The sequence below is a fragment of the Hyaena hyaena genome, unplaced genomic scaffold (assembly GCF_003009895.1).
Source record: "Hyaena hyaena isolate Hyena2069 unplaced genomic scaffold, ASM300989v1 scaffold_506, whole genome shotgun sequence".
NCBI classification, from domain to species: domain Eukaryota; kingdom Metazoa; phylum Chordata; class Mammalia; order Carnivora; family Hyaenidae; genus Hyaena; species Hyaena hyaena.
Genome location: NW_024081138.1, coordinates 1,266,267 through 1,289,508, shown reverse-complemented (window position 1 = coordinate 1,289,508; position 23,242 = coordinate 1,266,267). Strand labels below are relative to the sequence as shown.

The 23,242-nt window shown below is 45.7% G+C and overlaps 1 protein-coding gene and 1 long non-coding RNA gene across 3 annotated transcripts in view; one reads left to right on the top strand and one right to left on the bottom strand.

Moving 5' to 3' along the window:
• The window catches only part of PANX1 (pannexin 1), a 41,228-nt gene that overhangs the window by 6,754 nt on the left and 11,232 nt on the right, over positions 1 to 23,242 (top strand). For both annotated transcript variants that reach the window (XM_039255005.1, XM_039255004.1), the window contains exon 2: positions 18,494 to 18,633. In XM_039255005.1, coding sequence (XP_039110936.1) covers positions 18,494 to 18,633 — 140 coding nt within the window. The remainder of the gene's footprint in view (positions 1 to 18,493; positions 18,634 to 23,242) is intronic.
• LOC120247196 lies at positions 12,382 to 17,622 on the bottom strand. Its single transcript, XR_005532244.1, has 3 exons — positions 17,512 to 17,622; positions 16,790 to 16,876; positions 12,382 to 12,574 (listed from the first exon to the last, which is right to left on the bottom strand). It is a non-coding gene; the product is annotated as an uncharacterized LOC120247196 (long non-coding RNA).

The following is a 23,242-nucleotide window of genomic DNA, read 5'->3' as shown; positions in this document are numbered from 1 at the left end:
GTTGTGCATGCCTCAGTTCTTAGTGTAAGTAAGTACAAAACAAACAAGGCCCTCCACTAACTCCCTCTAAATGGGACTCTATCCGAAGATTGGAAGAAGCATTTTGATGTGCCTCCAGCTTTAAGAAAGAAATAGCCTTTTCCAGGAGTAAAATTGTAACACTCATTGGACTTCTGATTTGTTCTCATAGCACCTCTAAGTTTCCTTCCTAGCACTCACCACACACCACAGTTAGGTAATTTGTGTCAGTATTTGTTAAATACCGTCTCCCTCTAAGACTGTAAGTTCACTGAGGGCAGGAACCATCTGTCCTTCCTGGTTGACTGAGCTGTCCGTAGCCTCCAACATAAAACTTGATACATAGTAGGCATTTAACAGAGTATGTGAAAGAACAGAATAATCAGGGATGTCAGAAGGATTGGATCCCCAAGGTTGCTTATTACTGTCTGTAAGATGGAATTTTATGTATCTATAAAGAGTTAGTGTTAAAAAAAATTGTCACAAAAATATTTGAAAACTCTGTATGTTATCATTGAAACTGACTAGAATAACAAAACTAGAGCAAGGAATTGAATTGAGAGATGATAAGCAAACATTTAGTAATGATGAGATTGGTTTTTAAAACTACTAGAACTTGCATTTGTTCTATTCTTTTTTTTTTTTAGTATAGACACACAATGTTATATTAGTTTCAGGTGTGCAAGGTAGTGATTCAACGTCTCTATATGTTATATTATGCTCACAAGTGTAGCTCCCATCTGTCACCATATAGTGCTACCATTGACTATATTCCCTATGCTGTATTCCTTCCATTCCCACGACTTACTCATCGCATAAGTGATACCCCATCTCCCACTCCCCTTCACCCATTTGCCCAGTCCTCTCACGTCCCCTTCTCTTTGGCAACCATCAGTTTTCTTTATTTAGAGGTGTGGTTCTGCTTTTCATTATTTGTTTTCGTGTATTCATTTGTTTTGTTTTTTAGATTCCACATCTGAGTGAAATCATATGGTATTTATCTTTCTCGATCTGACTTATTTCACTTAGCATAATACCCTCTAGTTCCATTTATGAGTTGTCATAAAAGGCAAGATCTTGTCCTTTTTATGGATATCCAGGATGGATAATATTCCTGTGTGTGTGTGTGTATGTGTGTATACATGTACATACCACATTTTTATACATTCATCTATTAATGGACACTTAGGTTGCTTCCATATTTTAGCTATTATAAATCATGCTGTGAGAAACATGGGGGGGGCTATATTTTTTTAAATGAGTGTTTCTGTTTTCTTTGGGTAAATGCCCAGTTGTGGAATTATTGAATTCTATGGTATTTCTATTTTTGGTGTTTTGAAGAGCCTCCATAGTGTTTTCCGCAGTGGCTGTATTATTTTTACAGTGGAGAAAAGACAGTGTCCAGTGTCTTCAATAAATGGTGCTGGGAAAACTGGACCGCTGCAGGCAAAAGTATGAAACTGGCCCACTTTCTAATACCGTGCACAAAAATAAACTCAAAATTGATTAAAGACCTAAATGTGAGACCTGAGACCATAAAACACCTTGAAGAGAGCATAAGCAGTGATTTTTTTTTTTCTTTTTGACATCACCCATAGCAACATTTTTCTAGACAGGTCTTCTAAGGCAAGGAAAATGAAAGCAAAAATAGACTATTGGGATTACATCAAAATAAAAAGCCTATGCACAGCCAAGGAAACCATCAACAAAACAAAAAGGCAACCTACTGAATGGGAGAAGATGCTTGCAAATGAAATATCCAATAACAGGTTAATACCAAAAATCTATAAAAAACTCCTACAACTCAACACCAAAAAAAAAAAAAAAAAAAAAAAGAACAGTCTGATTAAAAATAGGCAGAGGACATGAATATTTTCCAAAGAAGGCCTACAGATATCCAACAGACACATGAAAAGATGCTCAAATCACTCATCAGCAGGAAAATGCAAATCAAACTGCAATGAGATAGCACTTCACACCGGTCAGAGTGGCTAAAATAAAAAAAACAAGAAACAAGTTGGTGAGGATGCAGAGAAAAAAGGAACCCTTGTGTGGTTGTGGTGGGAAGGCCTTTCTGTGTTCTGTTTCAGTGCACACTGTTCCCTGACTTAAAGAGTCCCAGTAAATTAGAAGATCCGTATTTGATTACTTACTGCTCCCTTTCTCTGTGTCTCCTCACCCCCACCCCAAGGAGAAAAGAAGAAAAGAAAATGAAACTGGGAGGAAAGTCTGTTCTTTCAAAATAGATGGAACTCCCACCTCTAGCAAAAACTGAAAATACTTCTTGGAACTTTGGCCAAGATTTGGATGAGCAACATCCTTTTTAAAAATCATGCAACCACCTTTCCTCTGCAGACTGCGTCCTTGGATTGTTTTTTCTCAAATCCCTGAGGCAGTGAGTTTAGTCCAGAGTGGAGAAGAGGAGGCAGTTTGAGAGCATCATGGCAACTGGGCCCTGGCTGAATGAGGCGGGCAGTGTGGGGACATAGGTGGCCGGGGGTGGGGTGGGGAGGAGAGGGTCCTAGAGAGAACCAGTGTGCTACAGAGACAAGCCTGACTCGGTGTGGGGTACAAGGAGTGTGTTGGGAAAGGGGGTTGTTAGTCTTCTGTATTTTTTATTCGTCCTCTCTAAAGCTTATACTCCTTTTTTTTTTAAATGTATTTGTGTGTTTTTATCTGATTGTAAAGATAGGGCTTACTGTAGAAAATGTGGGAAATGCAGGAGAGAAAATAGTAGTAATTCTACCACCAGTGACAGCCACTGTTATATCTTGGTGTATTTTCTCCCTTGGCTTTTTATATATACATAGCTGACAGCTTCTATTTAAAAAGAAAAAAACAAACACTAAATTGGAGCCATTTTGCCATATATATATTTTTAAGTTTATTTATTTCGAGAGAGACAGAACACATAAGCAGGGGAGGGACAGAGAGAGTGAGACAGAGAGAGAAGAGAGAGAGGAGAGAGAGAGAATCCCAAGCAGGCTCCATGCTGTCAGCTCCAGCACAGCACAAACTGTGAGATCATGACTTGAGCCAGAGTCAATTGCTAGACACTTAACAGAGCCACCCAGGCACCCCATCTTGCCACATTCTTAAATTTGATTTTTGGTGGCTACAAGGCTGGGTGTTGAATAGGAATATCAAAATTTAACCCTTTCATGACATTTTTGCTAATATAAGTAACATTATGGAATATACCTGAACACAAACCTCTTCGCTATAAAGATTTCAGCATTTCAACAAATTGTGTATGACTCATAATGAGGCCAAAGTGTGTGCAGACAGTTTCCAGACCGGCATGAGAATCCTGCCCTCTGGAAGGATCATCCCTGCCACTTCACCAGCAGGTAGGACAGTGCCCTCCTCGTCACCGTCAGCAGCATGTAGCAATTGTCCTTGACAGTTTAGTAGATAGATAAAGGTACACCGTTGTTTTAGGTTCCATTTATTCAGTTCATCTGTTGAATTTTTTCCATAGGTGCTTCTACCACTTAAATAGTTCTGTGGATTGTTCTTGTCTTTTACTTATCTTTCAAAGGGGATGTTGGGGGGTTGTTTGTTTTTAAGTTTATTTACTTTGAGACAGAGAGTGCATGTGCATGCTGGAGCAAGGAGGGTGTAGCGGAGAGGGAGACGGAGAATCCCATGTAGGCTCCATGCTGTCAGCGCAGAGCCTGACTCGGGGCTCAATCCCACAGACTGTGAGATCGTGACCTGAGCCAGAGTCAAGAGTCACACACTTAACTGACTGAGCCACCCAGGTGTCCCAGGATGTTGGGATCTCAATGGATTTTATGAACTACATGGGTAACATGGTCTCAGATATTTTTTGGCTCTCTTTTACCGCAGATATCTTTCTTTCCAGTTGTCTCTGACCTTTGAATTGTGGCTGTGGTTCAATTTGATGAGCAGAAGTTTTTGGTTTTTTTTTTTTAACGTTTATTCATTTTTTGAGAGACAGAGACAGAGTGTGAGTGGGGTTGGGGCAGAGACACACACACACACAGAATCCGAAGCAGGCTGTGCTGACAGCTCAGAGCCTGATGTGGGGCCCGAGCCCAAGGACAGCAAGATCGTGATCTGAGCTGAAGTCAGATGCTTAATTGGCTGAGCCACCCAGGCACCCCAAAAGTTATTTTAAGTTGTCAAAACTGTCCATTTTTTATTTCTTTAATTCTATTGTGATTAGACTGATATAGCTCCTCCTTACAGCAGTTAAATATCCTTCTATTTTTTTCTCATTATCTTCAGTGACCTTATTTATTTACCTTTACCTCTTTAGTCTGTTTTGTTGTTTTGATGATGCAAGTCAAGACTGTAGCTGATAATTCCCCCATTGTCATTGATTGAGGAACCTCTTCTTTACCCATTGATCTATGGTGATTTCCTTACTACAAACTCTTAGGTAAGTGAGCCTCTTTTAGGGCTATGTGTATGATCCCACTGGTCTATTTATTCACACAAAACACCAGACCATTCTGTTATTGCTTTCATACTGGCTAGTTTCTAGGGGCAAGGAGATACTTGTGTCCATTAAGTAACTACAATCATGGCATATTGGAACCACGAGCAAGGAAACCAAAGCAAAGCTCAGCAGTTGAAGCAACGGACTTGCTGAGTGCAGATCGTGGCATAGTTAGGAGATAAATCCCTCACGCTGTATTAAATATTTAAAATGCTACTGGATTGCAGGAAGAGGATCATTATCAGCAGGTCCTTACTGGGAACTTGTCAGGTTATCTCAACTATTGGCCATTTGGTTTTGATAGTTGCAGGAACCAGCATACGGCTACATTTGTGGAGGTCATCAAGGTTACTTACCTTCCATATTTGGATCACTGCTATTACTTCTTTCTTTGGGATTACAGGAAATCGAAACAGATTATGAGTGGGCTTTGAGAAGAATTACAACTTCCAAACTGGTTTGGAAAGTGGTGAATATTCCAGGAGGAGGGATGAATAAGCTGTACATGACCTCAGTGCTCCAGCTGGTGAGACAGGCTGTGGGCATGAGGCTGTCCTGAGGGGCCCCCTGCCCACTGCCAGTAGTCCCACCACTTGCTGCTAACAGGGTAGTGGAGGGAGTTTCCCAGATACGTAATTCTAATTTGCCACATATCTGTGTGTGTCTATTTTAAATTTCAGACAGTAATGGAAAATTAAAGCCCTGCCCTTTTTTTGACACCCCTACCCTTGATCACTTCCCCAGAGGTAACTACCATTACTGTGTACCGTTTCCATGCTGCTCTGTGTTCCTGTGGAAAGATGTGATTTTATTTTGCATTTCATTATTATTAAATTTTTTACATGTTTATTTTTGAGAGAGAGAATGAGGGAGGGGCAGAGAAGGAGGGAGACACAGAATCCGAAGCAGGCTCCAGGCTCTGAGCTTGATATGGGGCTTGAAGCCATGGACCATGAGATCATGACCTGAGCTGAAGTCAGACACTTAATTGACTGAACCACCCAGGTGCGACCATTACTGTTACATTTTTAAGAAAATGTTATGCCATATATTAATAGTCTGCAATTTGCTCATTTATCTGCAGTGTGTCCTGGAGATATTTTCATGTTGGTGCACATGGATGTATCTGCCTCATTCTTTTTAGATGTGGTGTAATTTTCCATAGTCTGACTACACCCCAGTTCATCTAATCACCCTCTTAAGGGACATGTAAATTTATTCTGCGTTTTCCCGCTGTACACAGTGGTTCAGCGAACAGCATTGGATGTGCTTCCTCATGCAAAATGTGTTTCTCTAGATCAGAGGTTCTCAACCTTTTTGGTCTCATGACCCCTTCACATTTCACACTCTTAACTGTTATTGAAGATTTCAAAGAACTTTTGTTTGTGGGTGGTATATCTGTCTATATTTATCATGTTAAAAATTAAAATAAATTATAAAAACATTAATTTAAGATAATAAGCCCATTATATGTCATATTTTCATTAAAATCTATATCTTCACACATATAGGAAACATATATATTTTCATTAAAACTTCAAAAACAAAAATCTCAAAAGAAGAGTAGCGATTTCCATTTTTGTCAAATCTCCTTAACGTGTGGCTTAATAGAAGACCGCTGCATTCTCACATCTGCTTTTCTTTCATTATGTGGCAATATTCCGTGTCCGTAGCCTCTGGAAATTCCACTGTCCAAACTCATAAAAGAATGAGCGTAAGAAGGCAAATAAAACTTATTGTGAAAGTAGACTTGGGGCGCCTGGGTGGCTTAGTCAGTTAAGCGTCCGACTTTCAGTTAGGTCATGATCTTGCGGTTCGTGGGTTCGAGCCCCGCGTCGGGCTCTGTGCTGACTGCCAGCTCAGAGCCTGGAGCCTATTTCGGAGTCTGTATCTCCCTCTCTCTCTGACCCTCCCCTGCTCACGCTGTCTCTCTCTCTCTCCCCTAGACATTTAAAAAAAAAAAAAATATATATATATATATATATTTAAAAAAAAAGAAAGTAGACTTAACATCATAAACTTCTTGAAAGATTCTCAGGTTCCAGACCACACTTTGAGAACCACTGCTCTGGGTTCAGACTTGAGGGTGGAGTTGGAAGTTCAAGGGTCACAAGGTATGCACATTCCAAATATAATAGCTACTTCCAGTTGCTCTCCAGGATATTAACTTACACGCCTATCAATAATGTGGGGGAGCAGCCGGTTCCCCGCTTCTTTACTGACACTGAATATTTTCGGAGTTTTTTGTTTGCCATTCTCTTGGAGACAGCATCTCACTGTTTCAGTTAGTTGTTCCCTATTTGCACTGGGATTTCACAAGACACGTCTCTGGGGTCTGGCTGTGACACTTAGCGGTGTGCTAGGGACTGCCCATTGTTTCCAGCCACTTACTGGTGCCTTTTGGCCTCAGGTATTTGATCCTAGGGAGACCATCAGGTCTCAGGTCTTTATCATCACTTTGTGAAGTCTCCTCCAACCCCAGTCTATCTAAACTATTGTTTTTAAGCAAAAGATTCTCTGTTTAATCTTAGTGAGCAAAACTAGCAAATGCCTATTAGGAAATGTAAGGATGTCTTTAATTTAATTTAATTTAATTTTTATTTATTTTTAAAATTTTTATTTAATATAATTTATCATCAATTTGGCTAACTTACAGCATATACAGTGTGCTCTTGGTTTTGGAGGTAGAGTCTTGTGGTTCATCATTTACATACAACACCCAGTGCTCAATCCAACAAGTGCCCTCCTCAGTGCCCATCACCCACTTTCCCCTCTCCCCCCCCCCCCATCCACCCTCAGTTTGTTCTCCATATTTAAGAGTGTCTTATAGCTTGCCTCCCTCTCTTTCAGTTTGTAACTATTTTTTCCATTTCCCTTCCCCCATGGTCTTCTGTTAAGTTTCTCAAGTTCCACAAATGAGTGAAAACATATGGTATCTGTCCTTCTCTGACTGACTTATTTCACTTAGCATGGTACCCTCCAGTTCAATCCACATTGCTACACATGGCATAATTCCGTTCTTTCTCATTTCCATGTAGTATTCATTGTATAGACAAACCACATCTTCTTGATCCATTCATCAGTTGTGGACATTTGGGCTCTTTCCATAATATGGCTATTGTTGAAAGCACTGCTGTAAACATTGGGGTACATGTGCCTCTATGAATCAGCACTCCATTATCCTTTGAATAAATTCCTAAGGAATTTATTATACTGGGTCATAGGGTAGTTCTATTTTAAATTTTTTGAGGAACCTCCATACTGTTTTCCAGAGCGGCTGCACCAGTTTGCATTCCCACCAACAGTGCAAGAGGGTTCCTGTTTCTCCACATCCTCGCCGGTGTCTGTTTCCTGAGTTGCTAATTTTAGCCACTCTGACTGGTGTGAGGTGGTATCTCAGTGTGGTTTTGATTTGTATTTCCCTGATGATGAGTGATGTTGAGCATCTTTTCATATGTCTGTTGGCCATCTGGATGTCCTTGGTGGAAAAGTGTCTATTCATGTCTTCTTCCCATTTCTTCACTGGATTATTTGTTTTTCGAGTGTTGAGTTTGGTAAGTTCTTTATAGATTTTGGATAGTAACTCTTTATCTGACATGTCATTTGCAAGTATCTTTTCCCATTCCATCAATTGCCTTTTAGTTTTGATTGTGCAGAAGCTTTTCATCTTTAATTTTTTTTTAATTTTTAATTTTTAAAAGTTTTTAGAAATATAACTTATTGTCAAATGGGGAGAAGCTTTTTATCTTGATGGGATCCCAGTAGTTCATTTTTGCTTTTATTTTCCTTGCCTTTTGAGACATGTTGAGCAAGAAATTGCTGAGGCTGACATCAGAGAGGTTGTTGCCTGCTTTCTCCTCTATGGTTTTGATGGTTTCCTGCCTTACATTTGGGTCTTTCATTGTGAAAGGATGTCTTTTAAAAAGTCTTTCTTTTGGACTTCCTGGGTCAGTGTTTTGAGCATCTGACTGTTAATTTTGGCTTAGGTCATGATCTCAGAGTCATGAGATCAAACCTGTGTTGGGCTCCACACTGGGCGTGGAGCCTGCTTGAGATTCTCTCTCTCTCCCACTCTGTTCCTCTCCCCTGCTCTCTCACATTCTTTTTTTTAAGTCTGTCTTTTAAGTGTTAACATCTGCTGCACATTTGATGATCATTCATAAGGGTTCTTAAAGTTTCAAAAAGCACAGAGAAAGTTCTGTACCTTTCTTGATGAGGTTCCCCTCTCCTTTGACCAGGTTGTGTTTGCAAAGCAGAAAATGATGTCTATCCAATGAGAGAATGGATGGAAAGAAGCCCGAGACATGTTTGTATTCAGTTCGTGCTGGTTGGTGCCGAAGCTGGTATATGTTAAGCTTTTGCAATCTGGGCATGCTTTGCAGTGTTTTGATAAGCCAACACAGCTGAGATGAGAGGTTGTGCTGCTTCCCAGCCCTCCCTCATACTCAGGCGCCACTCAGGTGCTGAAGGCTCAACTGCGGATGAGTCTGAGTGACGGTAACTTGCCTCCTTTCCCTTCCCTATGTCCCTTGCAGGAAGGAGAGTCTGATGATCATGAAAATCTTCCTAATAAGGCTTCATTCCTTTTCAGTCTCTGTAAACTCTCTAAGCCTCTATGCTTTCAGTGTTCTCTGGTGCACACACACTCAAGTGATAGCGGGACAGAAAAAGGATGCTCTGGGGCGCCTGGGTGGCTTAGTCGGTTAAGCATATGACTTCAGCTCAGGTCATGATCTCCCGGTTCAGGGGTTAGAGCCCTGCGTCGGACTCTGTGCTGGGAGCTCAGAGCCTGGAGCCTGCTTCAGATTCTGTGTCTCTCTCTCTCTTTCTCTGCCCCTCCCCTGCTCATGCTCTGTCTCCCTCTCTCTCAAAAATAAATAACCATTAAAGAAAAAAAAAGAAAAAGGATGTGGTGTAAAGAACTGAAGGAACACTCAGTAAGTGACACTTACTGCTTACTAGTGAGGAACAGCTGTGTGGGATATGTGGGCCCAAAAGGCATCTCGCCTTAGAATCCATTTCACCCCTTGTAACATGAGGACATTAGACTAAAATTAGTTTTGAACGCACGCCATTCCCCTTCTGATTCTGGCCTGGGATTCCTTACAGTACTTGTTCTTTTCCACCCCTTGTCTCCATTTGTTCATGTTCTCATTCATTGGGCCCTTCACGGCATGCACTAGAACCTAGCAGTGAAGAAGTCCGGGAGCCGTCCCCAGGAATTGCCCTGAGAAGTGTTTTGGAAGAAGGGCCCTGGCCAGGAGCCTCACCCCGTAGGAGCCATTGGGGATGGCTTTAGGAGAAGCCGTCCATCAGCCTGTGCGAAGCCTTTTGGGGAGAGCAGACGTGGTTTCTTGGGAGAAGCAGAAGAGGGTCAGTGTTACTGGGCCCGTGGAACAAGGGGAAGACTGAGGGGTTTAAGACCTGGGTGGGCAGGGGCCCGCTCATGGAGCGCCTGTGGCGTTCAGACTTTAGAGTTTCTCCAGTGCATTCAGAGGGCTCCTAGCTAGATGGGACATAATCACACCCATGTTTTAAAACCTCCCGCGGGTGCGCTGCGAGAACGGATTGGAGTTGTGGAGAGACTAGTTAGGGGCTCCTGCAGTGAAGTTCAGGCTGACGATCTCTGTGCACTTTGAGGACAGGGACTGTTATAGGTGTCTTGGACTCTGCCACGATACTCTGTGGGGGGCGGATGCCTTATCAAAGGTTACCAGGAGCCATCGTGGGAACTGTGAGCACATGCGGGCTCTCCTGTCCCTCCTGGGGTGTTGGGGCTGAACTGGGAAGGACCCAAGTGGGACCCATTAGGCAGCTTGCCTCCTTTCCCTTCCCCAGTGTCCCTTACAGGAAGGAGAGTCTGATGGTTGTGAAAATCTTCTTCCTAATAAGGCTTCATTCCTTTTAAGTCTCTGTAAAGTCTCTAAGCCTCTATGCTTAGAGTTGGAACCAGATGATATGTATGTAACCTTTTCAGACTGGCTTCTTTCACTTTGTCATATACATTTAAGATTCCTCCATGACTTCGTGGTTTAATGCCTCATTTCTCTTTAGTGTTGAGTATCCCTTGTCTTGAGGTACCATGGTTTATCTGAAGGACATCTTGGTTGCTTCCAAATTTTGACAATTATGAGTAAAGCTGCTATAAACCTCCATGTGCAGGTTTTTGTGTAGACATGAGTTTTCAAGTCCTTTGGACAAATACTAAGGAGCATGATTACTGGATCATGTGGCAAAACCATGTTTACTTTTGCAAGAACCTGCCAGAGTGTCCTCCAAAGTGGCTGTACCATATCGCACTCCCAGTTACAACGAGTGAGTGTTCCTGTTTCTCTGTCTCCTTGCCAACATTTGGTATTGCCAGTGTTCCAGATTTTGGCCAATAGGCGCATACTAGTACCTTGTTTTTTCATTTGCATTTCTCTGATGACACATGAGACTCTTCGCATATACTCATTTGCCATCTGCATGTCTTCTTTAGTGAGGTGTCTGCTAAGGTCTTTGGCCCATTTTTAATTGAGTTGTTTGTTTTCTTGTTGAGTTTTAAGAGTTCTTTGTATATTTTGAGTATCAGTTGTCTGTCACCTGAACCCAGCATATACTGATGCCACTTGTGTGCCAGGTCCTTTAAGCATGGTGTTTTCCCACCAGCAATCCTTCCAGACGGTTCCATCTTTTTTTCACATTTGAGAGACTGTGGGATGGTGGTTAAGATGCGAATTTTGGAACTATTCGCATGGTTCCCATCCTGACAGGCAGCATATCCACTGTGAGACCTCGGGCAAGTTGCATCATTTCTCTGTCCTGCAGTTTCCTCATCAGTAAATTGGGTAAGAATAGAGCCTGTCTCATGGGGTGGTGACAGTGAAATGGACTAGCACAGTGAGCACCAGACCAGGGTCTAGGACATACCCTAGCACAGGTGACTCCAACGGATGAGGAACTGAGGCTGGCGGAGATCCGATCCCCTACCGGCCCAGGGGCACGTGGAGTGGCGCTGGAAAGCAGCTCCGATCCCGAAGCCTGTGTACTCTGCCTTCCCCCTGTCTTATGAGTGGGGAGCAGTACGGACAGAGCAGGCTAGCTTGTGCCCCAGCACAGAAGCTGCTCACTTATGCTGGGGCTGGAGCCCATCCCATGTGGATCGCCCTCCCCACCACTTGCACTCCTTCTGGGGAGCCCACCTGCTCTGGTTCAGTCACGACCAGCCCCAGGACATCGAAACCCCTCCTCCCACCCTCCCTGGCAGCACCACAGGATCGAGCCTGCAGGGCTGTCCTTTATGGCGGTGTCCGCTTGTGTTGGTTCCCCAGCTTGGGTCCTCCTCCCTTCAAACAGGAGCATGTGCCAGGGCTCAGCCATCACGCTTATGCACTTTGTCTTGTCTGTTATCACTGATGGCTCATACTCTCAGCCTCCTCTACTAGGCTGTAAGCTCTTCGAGGACAGGGTCCATGTCATCTTTATCTTTGAGTCCCTTGTGTGCCCCATGACACCATGTGTGCAGTGAACCCTTGTTGGGCTGAGCTCAGCACTACTGATGTTCTCTTAGGGAGAACATTTGTGCTCTGTTGTGCTGTAATAGACACAGGAAGAACAGAGCTCCTGGGGGGCAGGGGTCCTTGGCCTCTTGGCTGTCTCTGATATGCTGCTGGCACGAAGGCCCTGTGCCATTAAATACCTAGCTCTGATGAACTTCGATGTCTCTTTTCTTCTTTGAGACTTCTTGAGAAAAGAGTGTTTGCCATGTAATCCATGATCGCCTGTCTACTTAAAATGTCTTTGTATTTGCAAATAAGCCTCGTGACCAGTTATCTGAATAATGGTAACAGTTGTTGTGGGTTCTTTTCATTTTATTGGAGTCACTGACTTTGATTCATTACAAGATTGAGACACTCAAAGCCTTCGCCTCCACAATAGAGCTCCTTTGTTGCCAGAACTCCAAAAGCTAGCTTTTAAAAGCTGTCATTGAGGGAGAGATGATGCAAGAGGACTTAATAAAGCTGGGTCTAGTCTCAGGCTGTGGCCCCATTAAATCTGAGATCCCCGCTATCCAAGGCAGGCTTTCATGGTATGTGTGTTCAAGGGCTGTAGGAGATAAGACAAACATGTAAACCAGTTAATAAAAGTGAAATTCAAATAATTATAAGTGCACCGAAGGAAATAATCCAAGATGTGACAAAGAAGCCCTGAATCTATGTATCCCCAGCGCTTACCATGATGCATAGAAATAAAACCGACAGCTGCTCTTCATTGAGTTCTTACTGTGTGCTGGCACTGGGAGGCTTTGCAAATGAGAAAAATGAGGTTCACAGACGTTAAGCGACTTGTTAGTAAAAGAGAAAACCCAATGGCCATTCGATATCATGAATCTTTGTAACAGCAACATTCAGGAATAAAGATTCCAGAACCTTTTTTTTTCCATATAGATTTACCTAATTTTTCCCTTCAGGCAAAAATGCCTTCCCCCTATCCAATTGGATTTCCATATTTTTCCACACAGGTTGGCCTCTGTGTCAGTGACAATTGGCTGGATGGTAATTTTCTTCTAACCTCTTTATACTTAAAAGTGTCTGTTAAATTGCCCCTTGGCCTTAAGTGGTCTGTCCATCGGACATTTTTCTTAAGCTGACTTCATGCTCCTCATCATTGGACAGCATCCATTTCTCGTGTTCATTTTGAAACCATGTGTTTCCCCGCTGCCTTCTGACAGTGCAGAAACCCAGCCTGCATTGCCTGTAGTGGAAGTGTGGTAAGTCTGGGATTGCTACAGGAACTTATTCCTGCCTCTCGTGTCATATTCCCGCTGGAATGTTTTGATGATATAGTTTCTTTGATCTGGCCCTTCCCTTCCATGGGTCCATCCTCCATCCCTACTGAGTAAACTTCATGCCAGAGATAAAGAGTCACATGTGCTACCAACTGAGCCAGCCAGATGGCCAGGCACTGTGGGTTTTGATGATGCTTCCTTATCAGCTTTGGCCTGGAGCTCAGGACCAGGCTGCTGGGGAGCTGAGGTTCGCCCTTTCCTGCTTCTTCCCGTGTCATTGGCTGGCCTGGCACCTACCCTTCTCCACTCCACCCTGCCTCCATGCCCTGCCTTCACCTTCTCTCCTCCCTGGTCACTCATTCCCTGGGTGTCACCACACTCGGCGAAGAGCAGGGACTTGGGATCGTGTCGCGTCTATACCAAGTATTAGCTGTCTGACTTTGGAAGTTACTCTGAGTCTTATTTCTGCATCTGACAAATGGGGCTAGATGACAGCTAGTCCGTAGGCTCTTTCATTGGATTGAACAAGAGCATCTAATTCCTATTTAAATATAGTACTTACTAAGTGACCCATTTTCCTTTAGTAAGTCATTCTGTGATGGGAGGTAGCTTATATGTGATCAGTATGTAGGGGAATACCACTTCGGGGAAGTCACATTGGTTCTCATGCCTTGGTGTGTACATGATGCCCATTCACTCCATGCTCTTCCTCTGGGCTCCGTTCGGTCACGTGCTGTGATTTAGAAGTGCTATCAGGTAGTTCTCCCTGGTCTTTGTCCATTTTGCTTTTTCTTCTTGTGTACATAACCCAGCAGCCTCATACCCCTTCATCACACTAGTATGTTTTTGACAGGACTGTTGCTGTTTGGTTAGTGCTCTAGGTACAGATTTTGTGTGATTTTCTATAACACTACTATTATTTAACATGTAAATGGTATTATAGCAGAGACACTTGTGTTGATTTCTTTCTTCTGCCTTTCATCTGGCCTTTTGCATTGCTCTTCATTTCACAGAACCAGTGCCTTTGGCCTGGACCAGGCTAGGACCTACAGGAAATAACAGTTCAGGCAGGGACGCCTGGGTGGCTCAGTCGGTTAAGTGTCCAACTTTGGCTCAGGTCATGACCTCACGGTTTGTGGATTCGAACCCCGCATCGGGCTCTGGGCTGAGAGCTCAGAACCTGGAGTCTGCTTCAGATTCTGTGTCTCCCTCTCTGTCTTCCCCTCCTCTATTCACACTCAGTCTCTCTTTATATATAAACTAAATAAAGGGGCGCCTGGGTGGCTCAGTCGGTTAAGTGTCCAACTTTCGCTTAGGTCATGATCTCACAGTTCGTGGGTTTGAGCCCTGCGTCGGGCTCTGTGCTGACTGCCAGCCCAGAGCCTGGAGCCTATTTCAGAGTCTGTGTCTCCCTCTCTCTCTTCCCCTCCTCTATTCACACTCTGTGTCTCTCTCTCTAAAAACTAAATAAACATTTTTAAAAATTAAAAAAAAAAACAAAGACAGTTCAGGCAGATGCGTACCATGACTGGTTTGCTTTGTTTTGTTTTGTTTTGAGAGAGAGACGGAGAGCATGAGCAGGGGAGGGGCAGAGAGAGAGGGAGACACAGAATCCAACGTGGGTTCTGCGCTGATAGCAGCAAGCCTAATGTGGGGCTCAAACCCATGAATTGTGAGATCATGATCTGAGCCAAATCAGATGCTCAACCAGCTGAGCCCCCCATGTGCCTCTGTGACAGTTTCTTCATGTTGTTTCTCACCTGCTCTGTTGCAGTACATTCCTGACTGGTATCTGCTTCTATTCTTGATCCTGGATGGGCAGTTGTTGACATAGTGTCTAGAGTATCTAAATAAAAATACTCAATTTAAAAAAAAGATAAAGTAAATGCAGCAAAATGTCGATACTGTTTTTAAACTCCTGGGTATCTGTTTATTATTTTCTGTAATTTTCCATATGTTTGAGTTGATTAATCTCTGATGATAAAAAATTTTAAAAATAAAATAATATTTAGATACATTGAGTACTACTTTGCCTCTTTACTAGAACACCAAGTTCTTTTTATGCCTTTTTTGCCCTGGTACCCAAATGATGGGAGTTATTTTACTCCCTGGACAATTGTCAGATTATAGAAGCTCTTCCTTCCTGTGGTGTAGACTTTCAGGATTCCCCACCACCGGAAGGAAACCCTTCTCATTACCCCCCAGCCTTCTGTCCCAGCTTGCCTCCTACTGCCCCCTGACTCTTGGCTTCTTTTTATTTCTCATTTCTGGCCTGGGAATACCCTTCGGGGCTCAATGTGTTTCTTTTCCTGGACGTGTCTTGACCCTTCCCAGAAAGCTCTGCCCCTCTGGCCACTCAGAAGAAACCTTGGGCCAGACCACTTCCATCCTAACAGAGCCTGGCTCCTGGGATGTTCCTAGTACGGCCTTCCTGGAGTGACTGGCCCAGAGAGGAAGGTTTTAAGAGACTGAGAGATTAAAATTCTGGCATCACCAGTTACTAGCTCGGGTAGAGGCCACTTGGAGCTTTTGGTTTCACCCAGGGTAAAATGAAGATAAGATACCATTTTCTCCCTCCCTCTGTCTTTCTCTCTCATTTGGTTGTGAGGTTTACATGCAGCAAGGGTTTGAGGACCACTTTGTATGCTGTGAATATGGCTTGTCCGTTGTGTTTTCTTCTGACCTTCCATTCCAGATGAAGAGCGTTTACTTTTGAGCTCAGCACATCCTCAATTTCCATCTCTCTAGACTCAGTGATAGTTTCTTTCTTCCTCTTTTGCAAAAGCTTTAGTATGAGAAGTTCAGTTATTTATGCTCTGGCAGTTTCCACCTGTGCCTTGAGGGAGGTTTCCCAGGTCTCTAGACAGGACTTGAAACACATTATCCTATAGAAAGAAAGTTACCACATGCTGGCTATGCTTACTGCCGGACTCTACCTAAGGAATATATGGGCCAGACAGGTTTTCATGAAATCCTGATAGCTGTCAATTTTCCTGAGAAACTGGACAGATGTTGCCAAGCAAGCAACTCACCAGAAACCATCCATTTATATAACCCAGGGGCTGGCTTGTGCTCTCTCCCTCCCTCTGCTATGCTCAGTAAGCCTTGGTGGTTGGGGACTTCCTAGGCAGCTTTTAGCAAAGTCGTGCTAATGCAAGAGCTGTGTGACATTATCCCTGTGGCCCTGCACTGTTCTGACTACTCTGTTTTTATAAAATGCAAGAACTAGGGCACCTGGGTGGCTTAGTCGGTTGAGCATCCGACTTCAGCTCAGGTCATGATCTCACGGTTCATGGGTTCGAGCCCCGTGTCGGGCTCTGTGCTGACAGTTAGCTCAGAGCCTGGAGCCTGCTTCAGATTCTGTGTCTCCCTGACCCTCCCCTGCACATACTGTCTCTGTCTCTCTCTCAAAAAATAAAATAAAATAAAAGCAAGAACTGAAGTTCAATGGGCTATGCGAATTGAAAGGTATTTGAAATACACAACCTACCCCTAGCTCATATTTAATCCATTCCTAGCTGGCAAGAACTCACCCCTACTGTGGGACAATCTCTGATAGTATGCGACTTATCACAGTGATCTCCTCCAAGGGTTCTTGCTGAAAAGTCCTCTCTTGATGTCTGTGGGCATAAAAGTACCTGATGAAGAGGGGGTGCTCTGACCCCATTGTACCTCCTCCACCCCAAGATTCTACTCCCCGGACAACATCCCCATCACTGCCTTCTCCTGCCACAAGTGTAAAGCCCACCCCCTCCCCAGAGGGCGGTGACCCTTTGAGTCTTTTTATTATGTTTCAGGGACTAGGGAAGCCCACTTCAGTGTCTTCCTACCATCCCTTTCCCCTCTTTTTAGGGCAGGCATGCCCCCACTCTTTAAAGCAACAATAGAACCTGCTGGTTACTTCATACAGAAGAATGCAGTACTTCCTGAGAAACTACTGGGAACCAGGCAGCCTACTGAGAGTACAGATATTGACATCATTGTCCATTTGGAGAAACTTGGGTTTGGAAGGTGAAGTGACCTGAGGTCACCCAGCTGTGAGTGGCAGAGTTGGGTTTGAGGAGAATAGCATCAGAACCCATGCACCTAGCATCTCTCACACTGTACAGGATGTGGTGGACAGCGTGCCTGAGATACACACTCCCCATCCCACAGATGGTGGCCCGGGAGCGGGACCCAGGTCTCCTGCCGTCCCACCTCACACCCACCCCCATGTCTGCGAGTTTGCTCTCTCTTCCTTGGGCTGTGCTTTTACCTGTGCCTTCTTTCTTCTTGAAGGAGACAGAAAACTGCTGATGTGCCATCCAGTGACCTATCACCAAATGTTCCTTCAGCCTTCCCTTCATCAGGCTAGAAGTCCTGGCTTCTCTGTCTAAAAAGACTCCTTCTTTAGTCCAGTTTTCTTTCTTTTTTTAAATTTTTAAAAAATGTTTATGTTTTCAAGAGAGAGAGACAGAGTATGAGCAGGGGACGGTCAGAGAGAGAGGGAGACACAGAATCTGAAGCAGGCTCCAGGCTCTGAGCGTTCAGCACAGAGCCTGACATGGGGCTTGAAGTCACGGACCACAAGAACATGACCTGAACCAAAGTCAGAAGCTTAACCAACTGAGCCACCCAGGTGCCCCATCTTTTTTTTTTTTTAATATTTATTTATTTTTGAGACAGAGCATGTGCCTGAGCTAGAGAGGGGCAGAGGGAGTGGGAGACAGAGGCTCTGAAGCAGGCCCTGTGCTGTCAGCAGCAAGCCTGACATGGGGCTCGAACTGAACCGTGAGATCATGATCTGAGCTGAAGTCAGATGTTCAACCAACTGAGCCACCCAGGCGTCCCTCTAGTGCAGTTTTCCAACCGACCCTCCCCGCCTCCTCCTCCCCCTGCCCCTCCCCTGTAGCCCCTCCCCTTCTCTTAATCCTCACCCAAATTCAGCCAGGCCTATTACTTGCTGTGCTTTCATTCCTGGTTCTTTTCTTGCCCACTTTTTCTTTTTATGGTGGTTTCACTTTCAAGAGCTTTCTCCAGCTGAGCCAGAGCTGCCCTCATGACCAGCATTGGCCAAAAATCTCTCAAATACTCAGCTTTACTATGAACCCGGGCGTTTGGTTTTAGTTCTGACCTCCTTGTGGCATGGTGCCCTGTGACTTCGCTGCCACGGAGAGACCTGAGGCTGGGAGCTGTGGGGGATAGGGTCCAGACACTGCTCTTGCATTTATTTGTCACCATCTCATTTTGCTTCTCAGGTACCCAGATAAGCTGTTTCTCCCCAAGTTCCTTCTCCTGGCGTCAGGCTGCCTTCGTGGATTCTTACTGTTGGGCTGCAGTTCAGCAGAAGGACTCCTTGCAGGGCGATTCCGGACACCTTCCACTGTGGCTGCATAAGGTAACTGGGGATCTTTACGAATCTCACCTGTTGGCCTTGTAGACGTTGTCAGCGAGGCCCAGAGTGGCTGTGCCAGTCCCCAGCCGTACAGGTGCACGTGGCCAGCCAGCAGCGCTGGCCCTCGGATCGTACAACCCTCACGCTTTAGGTTTAGTCAGAAGAAACCCCAGAGATGACTTGGTCCGGCCCCTTCACTAGCCAATGAAGAAACTGAGGCACTTTTTTGGATTTTAGCTCCATAACAGTGGGCACCTCTTATGTCTCACATTTCTACCCTTCCTTCCCAGCAGTGTCTGACGCAGAGTAGGCTCTCGGTGACTTTTGAATGCCTGGGTGAGCAGTGTCAGATAGGGGCAGGGCCAGGACTCAGACCTAGCCGTGGCCAGTGCCTTTCCCCCCGCTCACAGGGCTCCTTGAGAAAAGGGAGGGCCAGCATACCATTTAGTTTTTTCCGGCCAGTGCGTTCCTGGAGCATCAGGAAGCCTAGTTATGACTCCTTCTGGCGGTGTTGGCTGCAACGGGTTGGGATCGATTCCTTAGCTTTCTGACAGGTCCAGATTCTGCAAGGAAGGGGAGGCACACTTCATAGGAGACATCAGTGTCCTACAGAGCAGAGGTCAAGCCAGGAGCTCCCTGGCAGGGGGAGTGGAGGAGGTAGGGGTAACATAGGGCATGGGAAGTGAGAAACCGGCGCCGGAGTCGGCCGGCTTGTGCAGGAGAACATTCTCTGTGTCACGAAGCAGTTCTGTTAGGTCTTCTCCATGCATGTAAAAGTAGGACTGTTTGTCAGCCTGTCATTATTTTCAACCACTGGTTCTACTGTCCATCATGAAAACAAAAAGAATGTTTGTGTTTCTTCTGGTATTCTCCTCCACTGAGGAAAGCATGCTCTTTTAGTTTCTGAAAAGCCAAAGGCTGAAAAGTTTGACTCTGGCCTTGACCTATTGCTGAACACACAGCATCCTTTTTAAAAAAAGAACAATTTAAGTCCTTTGCTATGACTCAGGCCTCATCCCCTCATGTGAATTTATTGTGTGCCACCAGGCAGAGTGATGCCTACAGTGACTGCCTTCTTTTTTTGGGCTGGGCTTGTTTCTTTGACTTTAGCCTTAGCGCTAGCTGGGTCTTCATCAACTCTGCAGGTCTTAGTATCCAGGCCAATAAAGAATAAGGGTATTTGATAGCAATGGGCACCGTTCCAGAAGCTGAACAGCCTTGTCTGCACGGGAGAATCCATGCTGTTATGGCATGGGTCGCTGTGTCGTGATGCTCTCAGGGGAAGGGACGGCGTGCCAGGCTGGGCACGGACGGAGCCACAGAAGAAGAATGTATCATCTGGCTTGTCCAGTGTAAGAGTGACAGGGATGTTAGAGACTGTGAAGCTTCTAGAGCAGGAAGAAACAAGTATTCTGATGCAGTGTAAGGTGAAGGGCACCTAGAGAGACAAGCCAAGGACTCAGGACTAGTTGCTGGCTGTAAGGCCATGGTCAGGTCCCTGGCCATGCCCTGCCCTTGCTATGTAGGAGGAGGAGCCTTGTCGAGTGCTGTGGGCAGCCAAGCCCCCGGCATCCAGTTAGTGAGACACTGAGGATATTTCTGGTGGCAGTAGTCTAGCTTTGTTTGGATGGACATTTAGCTGAGAGATCTTTCCAGATCCACAGGGCTTGGGGCAAAACTTAAGAGCTGGGACCAGCCAAGTTGAAAGGACTTTGGTCAACACACCCCAGGCTCGAAAGCCTATTCCTAGGGAGAAAGGGGTGATCCTAAATTAGACTAGCTCTCATGAGGACTAGAGTCCTGGGCTGGATCGTGTCAGTCCTGACTGAATGAGGAGTTATGGGGATGGGCAGCATCTCTAGTCTGCCCACCAGTCAGCAGCAAAAATAAATCTTCTCCGGAAGTAGGTAACTTCATCCAGAGCCTCAAAGTCTTACCTAGTTTTTCACATGTAATGTCAGCAGCTGATACACAAGAAAACCAAGAGAAAAATCAGAACTAAAAACAGACCCACAGGACATCCATATGATAGGTTGATCAGATACACATTTAAATAATCACTAATACTATGGTGTTAGTATTAATACTAATGATATGGAGAATTTCAAGAGAATGAAATTCTTGAACTGAAAACAATAAATGACAGTTGATTTTAGCTGATGTTTACTGACGTCCTGCCTACCATATACCAGAACGTATGTGTGGCATCGGAGAGCCACGCATGACATGGCCCCTTCCTCGGGAAGCTCACTGTTTGGTGGGGAAGACAGATGTGTGAGGAAGACACTGGGAAGGAGTAATCCGGAAGCGAGATGGGAAAAGGAGAGCGTGGTTATCATGGAAGCCAAGGGGAGCGTGTTCTCGGACACAACAGTGAACTCTGTTCAGTGCCCTTGGCGGAGGAGACAGTGCAGTAGGAGTGAAACAGACTTACCGGTGTGGGCGAACTCGTCAGTGCCGCTGGCAGGGGTGGTTTTCGTGAAGAAGTGGGTGCAGATGGCAGTGGGTGAACGGGAGGTAAGGAGATGAAGATGACGGTGATAAATTCTTCAGATTTTTTCCTCCCAGAAAAATCTCTCTTTCCGGGAAAAGGAAGAGAGAGCTATGAGCTGGGTGGTAGCTAGAGGGAAGGTTCGGGGACCTGAGAAATGAGAGAGTTTGGGACACATGGAGATACCTATGGCAGTAAGAGGGGGAGAGGCTGATGGCGTGCTGTCTGGGGAGGGCCCGTGGCACCTTCTGGCAGAGGGGAGGGCACTGCCTTGTCCTGTTGGGGGACAGCGGGCCTTTATTGACTCTGCAGGGTCAGCTCAGGTTATAGAGGACCTTTGAAAACTTAACAGGTGTGTGTAGGCCAAGTGCTGGAAACAAAGGGAGCCACTGTAGTGCCCTGAGCAGGGGTGTGATGTTTCCAGGCAATAATCCTCAGCGATGGGGTGCAGGAGAGAAAGGAGGCAGGGCAGGAGCCACCTGGCAGCCACAGACTGAGGCTTTTGATCAGGAGACGGAAAAGAAGGGGAGCTGTTAGCGTGAGAAAGGGAAAGAAAAATTGAAAAGTGACACAGGTGTTTTGTTGCTGGGTGGAGGGCTACACTGAAGGACAGTCACAGGTGACATCTGTGTTTAGACTAGGGGTCAGCGGGCTTTTCTGTGAAGGGCCACATGGGCCATTTTCTCACCAAGGCAGGTCCGGCAGTCGCTCTGCCGCGATAGACGATATGTGTGCGGTCATCTGTGGCTGAATTGGGCTTGTGGGAGTGATTTGCGGTCCCGTGGGCTCGGGGGACAGCAGTGGGGATGGTGGGAAGTACAAAGATTCTGGGCATCTCGGAAGATGTGCCAGTGGGACACAGAGGATGAGGGAGAGGTTAGAGTCACGGACCCGGCACGCCCAAGGATTTAGGCTCTGGGTGAAGGTGAGGCCATTCACTCCTTTGAAGAAGTCTGGGGAGGGAGAAGGTTTTAGAGTTATCTACTCTTCCCAGTGCCTCATATAGCCGCAGTCATGCAGTATGTGGCCTTTTACATCTGATTTGTTTCACTCAGCGTGTTTCCAAGGTTCACTCTTGTGGTAGCATAATCAGAATTCCCTGCCTTTTTAAGGCTGTGTAATATTCCAGTGTGTGTGTGTGTGTGTGTGTGTGTGTGCGCGCGTGTGTGCGCGTGCGTGCGCCAAGCTCTGTGTGTCCACGCATCCAGCAGTGGGCGCTCGTGTTGCTTGCACCTTGTGGCAATCGCAATGAATGCTGCCATGAACATGGGTGTACAGACACCTGCTCAAGTCCCTGCTTGTGGCTCCTGTGAGCATATACCCAGATGTAGGGTTGTCGGATTCTTTCTCAAGCTCAGAACATGTTTCCCGGTGGTTTTCTTTTGGCTTCTCTCCATTCAGCGGACTCCTGATTGCTAAGGCGGCAAGGACCTGTGAGCCAGGCTGAAGGGCCAGAGCAGTCGATGCCCTGTGCAAGGCCCCATGGCCAGGTGGCGGGAGAGGACAGGACCTCCTTCAGACTTCAGGCGTTTCTCACGTGTGAGAAGGTGCAGGTTTAACGTGGCTTCAGAAGGGAGCACTCTAACCTGGGGGTGGCGACCAGTTGCTGAACTTTGGCTCGACACGGAAAGGGAGTTTGTGGCAGAAGGGGTGTCTGGCAGGGGGCCCCACTCAGTAGTGGAGCCAGGGAGGTCCTTGGTTCTGGGGGGGCACGACGCTGTGTGCCTTCTCCCCACGTCTTTATTGCTTACCCTAGCTGTGCTTCCTTCATGTAAACCCCCGGCCCCTGAGCTGTTCTTGACACCTGGCTACGTAATCCCCACCTCTTCCTCCCTGCTGTTCTGCATCACCCTCATTCGTTCACGACTACGGTCGTAGCTCATAGACATTCCCATCCCAGGAGAACTCTGGTGTCCCTGATGGTGCATCTACTGTACCATCCACCGTCTGATCTCCATGGACTCTGACCCTCTCTCCATGTGTCCACCTCATCCTGTGGCCACCTCACTCTTAGTTCATCATTACCTCACTCCCTGCCCCCACCTCCAGCCCTCTGAGGCCCCGCCTTTCTGACTCTGTCATTTCCCTAAACAAAACCCTCCAGAGTCCCTACAAAATCTC